The sequence below is a fragment of the Ooceraea biroi genome, chromosome 1, assembly GCF_003672135.1.
Source record: "Ooceraea biroi isolate clonal line C1 chromosome 1, Obir_v5.4, whole genome shotgun sequence".
Classification (NCBI taxonomy): Eukaryota; Metazoa; Arthropoda; class Insecta; order Hymenoptera; family Formicidae; genus Ooceraea; species Ooceraea biroi.
The window spans coordinates 15,671,706-15,687,171 of record NC_039506.1 but is presented as its reverse complement, the minus strand read 5'-3'; the positions used below and the strand labels follow the sequence as shown (position 1 = coordinate 15,687,171).

General features: G+C 34.9%; 1 protein-coding gene across 1 annotated transcript; it reads right to left on the bottom strand.

The window, feature by feature from the left end:
• Nucleotides 1-560: 560 nt before the first annotated feature.
• LOC105275000 lies at nucleotides 561-14,429 on the bottom strand. The gene is made up of 17 exons (XM_026969612.1): nucleotides 13,573-14,429; nucleotides 12,766-13,179; nucleotides 11,993-12,224; nucleotides 11,466-11,691; nucleotides 10,907-11,188; nucleotides 10,267-10,306; nucleotides 8,829-9,302; nucleotides 8,079-8,492; nucleotides 7,377-7,608; nucleotides 6,916-7,141; nucleotides 6,336-6,617; nucleotides 4,955-5,013; nucleotides 4,181-4,803; nucleotides 3,386-3,799; nucleotides 2,676-2,907; nucleotides 2,204-2,429; nucleotides 561-1,911 (listed from the first exon to the last, which is right to left on the bottom strand). Exons 1-17 carry the CDS (start codon nucleotides 13,975-13,977, stop codon nucleotides 1,629-1,631), a joined length of 5,064 nt encoding a protein of 1,687 aa, XP_026825413.1. The 5' UTR covers nucleotides 13,978-14,429; the 3' UTR covers nucleotides 561-1,628.
• Between the last annotated feature and the right edge of the window lie 1,037 nt (nucleotides 14,430-15,466).

The window sequence follows — 15,466 nt, the reverse complement described above, 5'->3', positions numbered from 1 at the left end:
TAAGACTGCCAAGTCCGTAAATTATTTTGTCTACGCGTATAATGTAGTGAGAGAGTATTATCGCACTATGAGTGAATAGTTCTACAATATTTCAGTTGCTTAACGCGGTTTTCGTATCATTGAACTGTCAGTGCTTATGCTTATTAGAATTATTTGTAACCGTGTTGGTTGATAAACAACGCTAATAGAGGACATTCGATTTAAACATTGCAAATATTATGAGCGTATAAGAACTTAGGATATCCTTATATCACAGTAAAGCATTATCCTTTACTCCAACAAAGAATTTGGAATTATTTTCAGATCTAAAGATTTAAACGTTACAATAGAAAAACATACGTAAGGGATAAAAGATAATTTGGTAAGGCACCATTTAGCCTTGGGCATGCTATATTACCATAACCATAAAAGTAATTGAAGTATAAAGAAGTGCACATTCGTAATTTACGCATAAAAAATTAGCATTTTTCCAGGACGTGTAGGACTTTCTGTAGTATATAAGGAAGCAATGGATCTTTTCTTCCGTCAGGTTTAATTTATCGTATTTTAATAGACGCATAGTGCAAATAATAATTTATTAGAACATGATAAATCTAATGTGCGAGAAAGATATTTCGCCGCTTCACATGCGCCTCACAGCAAAAAACGCTTAACCCGATCATAAGCATCTCAGGGAAACAAAATTAAGAGTGGATGTATAATTTATAATTTTTTATGGATTTACAGCCTTCTTCTGTTTTTTTTCTTCTGTTCTTAAATCTTATTTTTGTTCTGTAAGTATATCTTACTTCTATTCTGTAACTCAAATAGCAAAGTGATATCAGAAGACGACATAATATCGTCTATGTAGCCCAAACCAGAGATCATGTCATTTTAAACAATTACCTCCCTCGATAAATCGGAGCAATCGTAATTGTCACCATCACTTAGCAATATTTTTTGTCACACTGTAACAAGCAAATTTATTATAATTTTTCGTCTGCAGCTTTTTATAAATTACATGGCAATACACACTATTTGCTCCGCATACATTCCATTGTTCTGTGTTATCATCCGAATTTCGAAGTCAAATTTTTGATATTGTCGGCTGGATACAAACGTGCTGCGACAAAATGGCGAAATGCTAATTTTGGCGTTGATAATACAAAGGAAGCGAATTTCTTTTACTGAAAGATTACAATTGCGGTTATTGTTGATTCACGATGACCATTATATTTGAATATTTTCTTGAATTCTATTATTTTACTTTATACGACTCAATGATTGTTAAAATTATAAGAATAAGTAATTTAAGTAAAAGTATATTATTTAGTAGATTTTCCACGCTACTTTGCGCGCAAAAAATGCAGTAAATTCTGCTATACTAAAAACTATTTTAAAAAATCCTATGCCTCCTATAATGTTCCTTGAAATGTTTCAGTACTAACAAATATGACAAGTACTACTATTATACCCTATCTGCTAGAAATTATATTTCTATTTCTCTTTCTGTTAGAAAATATAATTTCTAATAGAAATTCAGTAGCTTAAACTAACTGCTACCATTGAATCATTATGTGTTATATATTTTTTTTCGTAATACTTTTTTAGAATTAATACAATTAAGTAATTATTAAGTATTAATACAATTAAGTAGTTTTCTTCGCATGTAAGAGCTTGCGATGATTTCTATTCATCATTTTCACTATAAAACGCATTATGGACACAGCAACGATAATAATGACTGCCATGCAAAGCAAAAGACACGCGGCCACATCGATCAGGCATATTTGCCACCAGGCCAAATCCATGGCGGGCGATCGCAAGACATCGTCGCCGTATTTAATCACGTATTCGATCCAGTAATTCGCGGTGTCAACAGGACTCAGCGGCTGATCGTGAAATCTCTGCGATAGATTTCTAATGTTCTCCCTAAAATCCAAAGCAGATAACAATCACATTACTAATAGCGATCAAGACATCAAGTCAAAGTAAAAATGATGGAAACAAGGCACATGAATGCAACATAATGATAAAATATGTACGCACTTAAATTAGACAAGAAATAATGAACTATGAATAGCAAATTCTATCATTTGATCGTATCACATATCTATAATGCAATAAACACGATGTAAAATGAACAATAATATGCTGCTCACAAATTATTGTAATTATTTGTATGTATGCTACTACATAAGATAATAAGATAATACTCTCTTACATGTATCGCGGATCGTGCAAGATTGCATTCAATGCTGAATCCATGTCTTCCTCAGCCATCTTTTGAATGTCCAGTTTTACAGCGATGTTTCTCGCAATGGACGCGTCGACGTTTTTAAACTGATCGGCATAAAGTGGCATGCCGATCATGGGCACACCATTGGCGATCGCTTCCAGAATGCTCAGAATCCCGCCGTGAGTGATGAAGGCTCTTATGTTTGGATGTTCTAGGACATTGAATTTGTATTAGACAGTTTTACACTTTTCCAAAATTAATTCTAGCAAAAGACATAATATTTCCGTGATTGATAAAATTTATATGTAGCGATGATTGCATGTGGCACGTCCAAAAAGTTTTAATATTGCAAATTCAAATGCCTTTATAATGTATGTTTGTGTGAAATTACATTATAAGTTTATTCTGTTTAATTAACATAGTATGTAATTGATTAAGTAAGAACAATGTGACTCACTTAATACTTTAAGTTGCGGTACCCAAGAGAATGTGTAAACATTTTCGGGTAAGCCAGGCGGCAATTTCTCCGGATTCGGTACCTTCAGTAAAACCCGCATAGGTGCTATCTTGCTTAAGGAGGTATAAAAGACATTTAAAATTTTGCGTGGAAACGTTTCGATGAGAACCATCGAGCCGAAGGTGAAGTACACAAAACCGTCTTTACTATCGTCTATCCATTTCTTTAATTCCTGCAAAGAAAGACTTATTAAATACTCTTGCAGATCGTGCCAATTATTTTCTCCTCACAAGGTGAAACGGAAACTGAAGAAAATCATGGAACAATTAAGCACCAGATATTTAACGGACCGTCCACTCTGTTTCGTAAGAGACATCAGTTAGGAAATTAATGAAACAAAATTAAATACATTGAAACTGGAAACTTATACAAATTGCACTAAAAGTTTTCGCAATCTTCTGGTTTTCTTCCTCTTCTATTTCCTAATGCAAATTATGCGAATCGCATACATTTTGCGGAATAGGTTGACTCACTCTATGATAATTTTATCCTTATATTGCAGAGCAGTGTCATTGATATTTGTGAGGAGCATGAGAGAGAAGAATACAAGAGATTGCCGAGTGTCATTCAATAGTTTCGATAGCGGTATCACGTAAAAGAGCAAAAATGAAAACGGCATCTAACCAAAGATATTGAAAGGATTTTCATACATGCGGCAACGGTAAATCATTCTCTCGGATATGAATTCCGCCTATTTGGACGACAGCAGGTGTCATCGGTTGAATTTCACTAAGTGTGATATGAGAGTTGACGAGCAATAGCGCCAGCTTTATTTTCCGCACGCTCGGCAGGTTCGGCCCGAAATACTTCCTCACTAAATCGTCCTGCGATCTCGAGAGATAGTTGAAGTACGCCTTGTAGTAGAGAAAGGAGAAGACATTGTATGTACGTTGCCACAAATTCATAGGAAATTCCACATTCATAAAATTATTCGGCACGAAGGCCAGGTTCTCGGGCTGAGCGATTAATTCATTAAGCCATGGATAAAGCGTTGTCGTGCTGACTCCGATCAGGGGTATATTTAGCAAATGGGCGATGGCTGCAAAGCAGTGTGCCCCGAATACCTGATATTAACAGAATAAATGTATGTTAGCGAGTAATCTGAGATACTTTAATTGTTTTTGCAAGTTAGTAGTACTGTTAAGCTAACAATCAGTATCGAGAATTTATAAATTGTGATACAGATTCAGCGATATTCGCCGGAAAAATGTCAGTAAAGTGCGTGTATTCCAGAAACAAAAAAGATATCCAGTACGTCAATTTACATCAGAAGTAACATTTTACATCAAATATATGGAAAAACATATTATACAGTTAAAGAATATTTTTCATTAGCAATTGAAGAAAACCATTTTTTTTTCTACGGTGAAAATATGGCTGATTGTTGCTCACTACAAAATTCAAAAGTATTTTGTGAGAATATACACCAAACTATTGTTTCGTACCTCCATAATCATTGCATCGTAGGGTGGATCCTTTGGCGGATCGCGCACCAGTTTTTGTATTACCGGATTCCCCAGATGGGCTTCACAAATATTACTACCAAATAATGTCGCAAAAATTTTCGGATTCGAGCCCGCTAGTACTTGCACAAATTCATATGTTACATTATTTACATATTCCTCAGTTGCCCATTTTGCAATATCAGTGTAGTTCGGATAAGGTTTTTTCTGTGGATACGGACTAATTACGTCGATCTGATGACCTTTATTGGCCAAACCCTTCATCAGGCTCTCCAGCATAATATAATGGCTCTGGCTTAGTGGCGGTACTACTACAAGAAAGCGATGTGCAGTACAAAGCAATAGCCACAACAGTGAAACAAGTATCATTGGCAGCACCCGCATCTTTTGGTTTTGTTGGAAATAAGCGTGCCAATAGTGATTGAACAAAAGACCATTTATTGGTAACACAAACTGATAATTAGACAAACGGAATATAATTCGGATTTGACACACATGGAAGTCTGTGATCTCGAATTTTGAATTTATTGGACTGCTGTCGAGTATTTTGTCAATTTTTCCAAATAGTTTTTTATTTTTGGTATATTTAGATGTTCGTCGTAATTCTTAAATATAAAAAATAATTAAATAAAAAAGTATATTGTGAAATAGTAAACATAAGACCGAATCTAAGCAATTACGACGGCAACATGCCCCAGACTTAACACACAATGACACTGTCATGTCCGCGATTCATTTGTCCCATATATAACGTACTGCATTTCGTGAAGAGGGTTTTATCACAATTGTGCAACGATGGACATACAATATTTAAGCTGCATATTTTCCTTGTTTTCCCTGTTTGTCTTTATACTTGTTTGCTAACATTATTGGCAGTCGTTTTCCTTAGTTGGTAAGTACTTACATATATCTAATAGATCGTTCGGTTATGATATTGCAAGTGTGAGCGCATAAAAATGGAAAAACATTAGTACCTGTCTTATTTCTATAAGTTTTAAAATTATTAGAAATTCTTGATGATGACGAAGATGATGACGGAGGATACAATTGAAAATTGAAATATTTACTGAATGTTTTCTAAATTGCCGATATCTCAATTGAAAAATTTGAGAAAAATTTATATCAACGTTACAGCATGGCAATATAGTACACAATGTTAAACAACATCAATCACAATATGCAGCCACAAGCAGTAATCTGTAAACTTTGCTTCGTAAGATTATGTATTATAGATCCTATGGATATTGTATGCAGTTATATGTATCGCACTAAAAGAGATTATGTCATCTTAAATTAACTCCCACAGTTAATTACCTCGATTTGTTTGGAGTAATCATAATTGTAATCATCATTAACCAATCATCATTCACGTTTTCTCGTTACAGTATAGACATGCAAAATTATTAATGACAAAAATATTAGTTTTTTATCCAATGCTCCAATCCAATACTTTATGTAGCAACACATGTTATGTTTGTTAAAAACATATGTCCCATTTTAACGCGTTATCATCGAATTTCGAAGTCAAATTTCAATATTGATGGCTGTAAACGAGCTGCGATAATATACTTACATGCAAATACTGACGCATTGACGCAAACTATTACTTCAAAAAACGTTATTTCATTTCATTTCAGGTATTACAATAATGAAAGTCGTATTGAGTCACGACAATCATTTTATTTGAAGTATTACTGGAATTCCATTATTTTTTTCCACACTACTTATTGTTTGTTTATCTTTATTGTTATAAAATTTACTCGTCTGTTTTATTTTGAATCTTTTCAGGATATTTGTTAAAACTGCATGTTATAACACGTATTAAATTCAACATTTGCAAAACATGTATAAATAAAAGTACTGTTCATTAGAGTATCGCTACTTTACGTGTCGAGAATGCAGACGTTCTACTAGAGTGAAAAATATTTGAAAACTTTGAGCTTACGTAATTTTCTAATACTTTTGTGTTTTTGTAAATATATATATTATATTAGGTTATATTAGCACATAATGGAACAAATAGTTCTAATAGTATAATTTCCAACACAAATCCCTCAGCTAAAGTTTAATTTTTTCCCATGAATCATTACATGATATTGTTTCTTTTATTCTAATACTTCTCTCGAAGTAACGTAACTAATTAGTCTTCTTCGACTGTAACAATCTGTGATGATTTCTATTTATCATCTTCATCATGAAACGTACGATGAACATCGCAAGAGTAATAATGGCTGCCACGCAAATCAAAAGATATGCAGCCACATCGATGAGGTATATTTGCCACCAGGCCAAATCCATTGCGGGCGATCGCAAGACATCGTCGCCGTATTTAATTACGTATTCGATCCAGTAATTTGCGGTATTAATAGGGCGTAGCGGTTGATCATGGAATCTTTGCGACAGATTTCTCATGTTCTCCCTAAAAAGCAAAGAAGAATCACATTACTGATAGCAATCAGGAGGTCGAGAAAAGACAAAGCGATGAAAACAGGACACACGAAAGTAAAATAAAATATGTGCGCATTTACATTAGACGAAAAATAGTGAACTGCAGATATCTGTAAATTTGTAAAACGTACTGTAAATCGTACCATTTGATCCTTCATATTTATAATGTAAAAAGCGCGAGATGTACAATTCATAATAATATGTTGCTGACAAGTTGTCGTACCTTTTTTTATGTATGCTAATATATAAAATAATAAGTTTTCTCTTACAAGTATCGCGGATTGTGCAAGATAACGTTCAAAGCTGCATCCATGTCTTCCTCAGTCATCTTATGGACGTCTAGTTTCACAGCGATCTTTCTTGCGACGGATGCGTCGACGTTTTTAAACTGATCGGCGTAAAGTGGCATGCCGATCATGGGCACACCATAGGCGATCGCTTCCAGAGTGCTCAGAAGCCCGCCGTGAGTGATGAAGGCTCTTATGTTTGGATGTTCTAGAACATTGAATTTGTATTAGACGGTTTTGCACTTTTCCGAAATTAATTCTAGCAATATAATATTTTCGTGATTGATAAAATTTATATGTAGCGATGATTGTATATGGCAAGTCCAAAAATGTTTAATATTGCACATTTATAATTCTTTTATAATGTATCTTCGTGTAAGATTACATTATAATTTTATTCCGTTTACTTTTATAATTTTTTCAGTATAAACGATGTAACTTACTTAATACTTTAAGCTGCGGTATCCAAGAGAATGTGTAAACATTTTCGGGTAAGCCAGGCGGCAATTTCTCCGGATTCGGTACCTTCAGTAAAACCCGCATAGGTGCTACCTTGCCCAAGGAGGCGTAAAAGACATTTAAAATTTTGCACGGAAACGTTTCGATGAGAACCATCGAGCCAAAGGTGAAGTATACAAAACCGTCTTTACTATCGTCCATCCATTTCTTAAAGTTCTGCAAAGAATGACTTATTAAATATTTTTGCAGCTCATGACAATTGTTTTCTTGCAAAAGTTTAAACGAAAAGTTAAGAAAATCAAGGAACAATTAAGCATAAGATATTTAACGGAATGATCATTCTGTTTCGTAAGAGACATCAGTTGAAAAATGAATGAAACAAAATTAAATACACACTGAAACTAGAAAATGATAAAGAAGTATTTGCAATCTCTTGTTTTCGTTTCTCTTCCATTTTCCACATGCAAATCATGCAGAACCGCAAAATATTTTGCGGAATGGATTGAGTCATTTTATGATAATTTTATTCTTGTACTGCAGAACAATGTCATTAATATTTATGAGGAGCGCGAGAAAGAAGAGGACAAGAAGTTGCCAAGTATCATTCAACAGTTTCGTTTGCGATAACACGTAGGAGAGCAAAAGTGGAAATGGGCATCACTCAGATATCGGAAGGATTTTCATACGTGTGGCACTGGCGAATCGTCCTCTCGGATATGGATTCCGCCTACTTGGACGGCGGCAGGTGTCATCGGTTGAATCTCATTCAGAACGATGTGAGAGTTGATGAGAATCAGCGCCGGGTTCATATTCCTCACGCTCGGCAGGTTCGGCCCGAAATACTTCCTCACTAAATCGTCCTGCGATCTCGAGAGATAGTTGAAGTACAACTTGCAGTAGAGAAAGGAGAAGACGTTGTTCGTACGTTGCCACAAGTTCATGGGAAACTCCACATTCAGACAATTATTCGGCACGAAGGCCAGGTTCTCGGGCTGAGCGATTAATTCATTAAGCCATGGATAAAGCGTTGTCGTGCTGACTCCGATCAGGGGTATATTTAGCAAATGGGCGATGGCTGCAAAGCAGTGTGCCCCGAATACCTGATATTAACAGAATAAATGTATGTTAGCGAGTAATCTGAGATACTTTAGTTGTTTTTGCAAGTTAGTAGTACTGTTAAGCTAACAATCAGTATCGAGAATTTATAAATTGTGATACAGATTCATCGATATTCGTCGGAAAATTATTTATTAAATAAAATAAAAAATTATTTTATTATTATATTGTATTATATACATTTAAAGAGTAAACGTTTTTTTCATTAGCAATTGGAAGGACCATTGCTTTTCTTTACAGTGAAAATTCAGTTGATTTTTGCTCACTACAAAATTCAAAAGTATTTCGTGAGAATATACACCAAAATAAATATTTTGTACCTCCATAATCATTGCGTCATAGGGTAGATGCTTCGGCGGATCGCGCACCAGTTTTCGTATTACCGGATTTCCCAGATGGACTTCACACATATTGTTACCAAAGATTGTCGCGATATTTTTTACTGAATTCGAACCCCCTAGTATTTGCACTAATTCATATGTCATATTTATATCTGCCTCACGCGTTGCCCATTTTGCGATATCAGTGTAGTTCGGATAAGGTTTTTTCTGTGGATACGGACTAATTACGTCGATCTGATGACCTTTATCGGCCAAACCTTTCAACAGGCTCTGCAGTACTTTAAAGTGACTCTGGCCTACTGGCGGAAATACTACAAGAAATCGATGTGCACTACAAAGCAACCACAACAACGAAACAAGTATCACCGGCAGCACCCGCATGTTTGTTTTTAACTCTGTTGCGTAAATTCGGATTTGACACACATAGAAGACTGATGGCCACGTTTTTTGAATTTATTTGGATTCTGCTGTCTTTTATTTTGTATTAGTTTTCTTAATTATTTTTCAGTTTTGGTAATATTCAGATGTTCGACGTAATTCTTTAATATAAAAAATACTTCAATGAAAAAGTATATTGTAAAATATTAAATAAGTCAAAGCTGAGCAATTACGGCAACATGCGCCTGACTTAAGACGGAATAAGACTGTCATGTCCGCGATTCACTTGTCCTACCTATATAACGTGACTGAATAATATAGTGAAGAGAGTTTTATCACAATTATGCACCGATGGATATACAATGTGTCAGCATTAGTTTTCCATGTTTTTACGCTGTTTTTGCGCTGCTTTAAGGTTCTTTGTTACCATTATTGGCAGTCGTTCGCTTTTGCTGGTAAGCACGCACATATCTAATAGATCGTTCGGTTAAGATATTGCAAATGTGAGAGAATAAAAATGGAAAATTCCAAAGCATTAGTACGTGTCTTATTTCTGCAAGGTTAACAATTATTACACATTTGTGACGGTGACGAAGATTATGACGGAGGTTACTATGTGCAACTGGAAATTGGAATATTTCTTAAAGTTTCTTTTTTCTAAATGGCCGATATCTCAATTGAAAAATTTAATGGAAGAAGTTATACTAACGTTAAAATGGAGCAACGTAGTACGCAAACATAAATCACAATATACAGTCGCAAGGAATAATTTGTAAACTGTGTTAACATTTTATTATAGATCCTGCGGATTTTGTATGCAGGTATATGTAACGCACTAAAATAAATTATGTCACCTTAAATAATTATATCTCTTAAGAAATTGTTTGGAGCAATTATAATTGTCATTATTATTTATCAACGCTTTCTCAGCAGACATGCAAATTTATTGAACACAGTTTTCGTCAAATGCAAGTTTTTATAATAAATTATATGTATACATTATGCAACACACACTGTTTGCTGCATTTTAATACATTACCATTGAATTTCGGTGTCGAAGTTTTGATATCGATGACTGGCTGCAAGCGAGCAATGATAATGTATTTACATGCAAATGTTTACGTATTGACAAAATATAATTGCAAACAACGCCATTTTATTTGATTACAGGTATTATAACAACACCTACATTACGAATATAACGAAATTCTTATTAATTCATAATAACTATTTTATTTAAAGTTTATTAGAATTCTATTATTTTATTTCATATACATTATTGCTTTTTATATAAAAATTACTTGTCCGTTTTATTTTGAACGTTATCAGGATATTTTATTTGTTAAAACTACATGTAATAACATGTATCAAATTCTACATTTGTCAAATACGTATAAATAACTGTACCGATGTTTATTAGATTATTGCTAATTTACATGTCGAGAAGACAAAACGTTCTATTAGAGTGAAAAACATTTGAAAAATTTGTGCTGTTCTAATTTTCTATTACTTTTGTATTTTTGTAAAGGTATATATTATATTATATGAACATATGATGACTGACATTTTTCTACTAATATAATTTATACGCGAAATCTCTCAGCTGTACCTTAATTGCATCCCATGAATCATGACATGTTGTTTCTTTTTTAAAAATATTTCTCTCGCATTAAAGCAACTAATTAGTCTTCTTCGAATGTAACAACCTGTGCTGATTTCTATTTATCATCTTCATCACAAAACGTACGATGAACACCGCAAGTGTAATAATGGCTGCCGCGCAAAGCAGAAAACACACAGCCACGTCGACGAGGGATAATTGCCACCAGGCCAAATCCATGGCCGGTGATCGCAAGACATCGTCGCCGTATTTAATTACATATTCGATCCAGTAAGTTGCGGTGTCAACAGGACTCAGCGGCTGATCGTGAAATCTCTGTGACAAATGTCTAATGTTCTCCCTAAACAGAAGGATCACATTACTGATAGCAATCAGAAGATCGAGAAAAGACAAAGTGACGACAAGACACGCGAATGCAAGATAATGATAAAATATACCCGAACTTAACTTACAAGTTAGACAAGAAATAACGAACTGTGAATACCAAATCGTACAATTTGATCCTTCATACTTTTAATGTAAGAAGCGCGAGATATAAAATTAAAAATATGTTGCTGACAAATTGTCGTAACTGTGTTTATGTATGCTAATACATAAAATAGTAAGTACTCTCTTACTTGTATCGCGGATCGTGCAAGATTGCATTCAAAGCTGCATCCATGTTTTGCTCAGTTATATTATGGACGTCCAGTTTCACAGCGACGTTTCTCGTGACGCATGCTTCCATGTTCTTAAACTGATCGATGAATAGTGGGATGCCGATCATGGGCACACCGTAGAAGATCGCTTCCAGAGTGCCCAGAATCCCACCGTGAGTGATGAAGGCTCTTATGTTTGGATGTTCTAGGACATTTATACTTAGATTTATATTTAGACGGTCTTTGTACTTTCTACTAAACAATCTGGCCAAATGCACAATTTGCGTGTTTCATAAATTGTATGTGAAACAGTAGTTGCATGTGGGAAGTTTAGAAAGATATAATATATATAATATAGAAAACTTTTAATATATATATATAAGATTATATATATATAATATATAATATAATATTATATATATATATAAGATTACATCATAATTTTGTTTTATTTACTTAATACAATACATAAGTGATTAAATATGAATAACATGGATGTGACTCACTTAATACTTTAAGTTGCGGCATCCAAGCAGACGTGTGGATATTTTTAGGTAAGTCAGGTGGCAACTTCTTCGGGTTCCATACCTTAATTAAAACCCGTATCGGTGCTATTTTGCCTAAGGAAGTGTAAAAGACATCTAAAATTTTGCGCGGAAACGTTTCGATCAGCACCATCGAACCGAAGCTGAAGAACACAAAACCCTCTTTACTATCGTCCATCCATTTCCTTAAGTCCTGTAAAAAAAGGATTAAATGCTCTTGCGACTCATGCCAATTGTTATTCTTCTCACAGTTTAAACCTTAGAACATATATATAACATGTATATATGTTCTAAGGTTTAAACAAAAATTGAAGAAAACCATGGAACAATTAGGCACAAGATATTTAACGGAACGGCCATTCTGATTTGTAAGAGACATCAGTTGGAAAATGAATGAAACAAAATTAAGTGCACACTGGACCTGGAAAATGATAAAAATCGCGCTGCAAGTTTTCACTATCTCTTAGTTTCCTTCCTCTTCTATTCTTTTTCAAATGCAAATCATTAGTCATAAACATTTTGCGGAATAGGTTGACTCACTTAATGACAATTGTATCCTTGTATTGCAGAGCAGTATTATTGATATTTGTAAATTATTTAATATTTGTTGATGTAAGAAGCATGAGAGAGAAGAGAACAAGAGATTGCGAGTGTCATTCAATAGTTCTATTAGCGGTAACGCGCAGAGTAAAAATAAAAACGACATCACTCAGGTATCGGAAGGATTTTCATACGTGAGGCACTGGCGAATCGTCCTCTCGGATATGGATTCCGCCTACTTGAACGACGGCAGGTGTCATCGACTGGATCCCATTCAGAATGATGTGAGAGTTGACGAGGATCAGCGACAAATTCATCTTATGTACGCTTGGTAACTTTGGACCGAGGTATTTTCTCACTATATCGTCTTGTGATCGCGTGAGATAGTTGAAGTACAACTTGGAGTAGAGGGTATTTAAGACATTGTATGTACGCTGCCAAAAGTTCATGGGAACTCTCAAGTTTACATAGCTGTTCGGCACGAAGGCCAAGTTCTCGGGCTGAGCGATTAAGTCATTAAGCCATGGATACATCGACGTCGAGCTGACTCCGATCAGAGGTATATTTAATAATTCGGCGATGGCCGCGAAGCAATGCGCACTGAATACCTGATATTAACATAATAAATTTATGGTAGTGAGTAATCTGAGACACTTTAGTTGTTTTTGCAAGTTAGTAATACTGTTAAGCTAACAATCAGTGTCGAGAATTTATAAAATGATGATACAGGTTCAACGATATTTGCCGGAAAAATGTCAGTGAAGTGCATGCATTCCAAGAACGGGGGTCCAGTATATCAGTTTACATTAAATAGAGAACTAACGGTTTATTTCAACTATAAGAAGAAAACGTACAGTTAAAGAGTGAACATATTTTTTTCATTATTACGCGCAATTGGAAGAACCATTGGGTTTCTCTACAGTGAAAATTAGATTGCTTGTTGCTTACTACAAAAGTGAAAAGTATTTTGTTATAATATACACCAAACTATTGTTTCGTACCTCCATAATCATCGCGTCATAGGGTGGATCCTGTGGCGGATAGCGTACCAGTTTTTGTATTACCGAATTTCCCAGCCAGGCTTCACAAACATAATTACCAAATTTTGTCGCGATAATGTTTGTTGGATTCGGGCCCGCTGCTTGTCGCAGAAATTCATATGTCATATTGTTCAAGAAGAATTGAGGCAGTGGCAATTTTGCGATATCGGTATAGTTAGGATAGGGTTTTTTCTGTGGATTCGAACTGATTATGTCGACTTGATGCCCTTTATCGGCTAAGCCCTTCATCACGGTCTCCAGGATGACAAAGCGGCTCCTGGTTGTTTGCGGAAACACCCCAAGAAAACGATATGCACTGCACATTAGCCACGACAGCGACACAAGTATGATCGGCAGCACCCGCATTTTGTGTTTTTATGAACTCTGTTACGTAAATTCGGAATTGACACACATGGGAGACTGATGATCGCGAGTTTTGAATTTGTTTGAATTTTGCAGTTTTTTATTTTGTATTAATTTTTTTAATTGTCCCTTGTTTTTCTTAATATTTTGATGGTCGAACTAACATGGCAATATAAAAAATTAATTAAATAAAAAAAGATTTATTGAAAATTGCAATATGGTGAATATAAAGCTGAAGCTGAGCAAACACGACGACACATACGCCAGACTTAAGACGGAATGACATTGTATTGACTGTAATTCATTGGTCCTACGTGTATAACTTGATTACATGCATGACGTAGTAAAGAAGGCTTATCGCAATCGTATGCAACGATGGACATTCAATAATTAAGTTGCATTTGTTTTCTCTGTTTTTGCACTGTTGGTCTTTATGCTTCTTTGTTACTTTTGTTGATTGTTGGCAATCGTTCGCTTTTACGAAGCACTCACATATAGGTATAACATTTGCATTTGTGCGCCATTGCCGCTTGTAACAAACTACCGCCCCGCGCGCCTAGCAACCACGATCGCTAGGCGGTCACATCTCGCCGCGCGCTTACATTTGGCGGTAGGCCGGCTTAATGTGATAATTTTTAATAATTAATTACTCGATAATTATTGCGAAAATTGCAAAGTGGTACAGGACTTTTCTTTTCAGTTCACTGTGCTCTACCAGCTCACGAGCGTTGGTCCGCTTCATGCCGGACACCCTGTATAATAGATCGTTCGATTAGGTTGCACGTGTGAGTACATAAAAATGGAAAATATTAAAATATTAGTATCTGTCTTATTTCTACAGGTTTAAACTTATTACAAATTCTTGATGATGACGAAGATGATGACGGAGGATACTATATGCAACTGGAAATTGGAATACTTCTTTTTGCTAAAAGGCCGATATCACAGTTGAAAAATTCAATGGAAGAAGTTATACTAACGTTAAAATGGAGCAACGTAGTACGCAACGTTGAACATAAATCACAATATATGTAGTCGCAAGGAACAATTTGTAAAATCTGTTAACATTTTGTTAACAGAACCACCGGATTTTGTATGCAGATATGTGCATCGCGCTAAAAGAGATTATGTCACCTTAAACAATTATCTCTCATAACTAACTGTTTGAGGCAATTGTACTTGTTATTATTATTTATTTATCAACGCAATCTCGGCAGACAGGCAGAATTATTACTATCAGTTTTTCGTCAAATGCAAGTTTTTATAAATTATGTGTATACATTATGCATCGTATAAATTATGCGACACACAGTTTGCTCAGTAAAAAGATATGCTGCATTTGATATGCGTTAGCATTGAATTTCGGTGTCAAAGTTTTGCTGGCTGTAAATATATACTGCGATAATGTATTTACATGCAACTGCTGACGCGTTGACAAATTATTATTGCAAAGAACGCCATTTCATATGATTACAGGTATTACAACGATATT

What these genes read in the sequence shown, in the direction of transcription:
- LOC105275000 (XM_026969612.1), bottom strand. Translation starts at nt 13,977, where the DNA reads ATGCGGGTGCTGCCGATCATACTTGTGTCGCTGTCGTGGCTAATGTGC. An exon ending in TTGCACAATCCGCGATACTT is followed by an intron (nt 6,618 to 6,915) that starts GTAAGAGAAAAC and finishes TTTGCTTTTTAG; the next exon opens with GGAGAACATGAGAAATCTGT. An exon ending in AACCCTCTTCACGAAATGCA is followed by an intron (nt 4,804 to 4,954) that starts GTACGTTATATA and finishes TTTATATTTAAG; the next exon opens with AATTACGACGAACATCTAAA.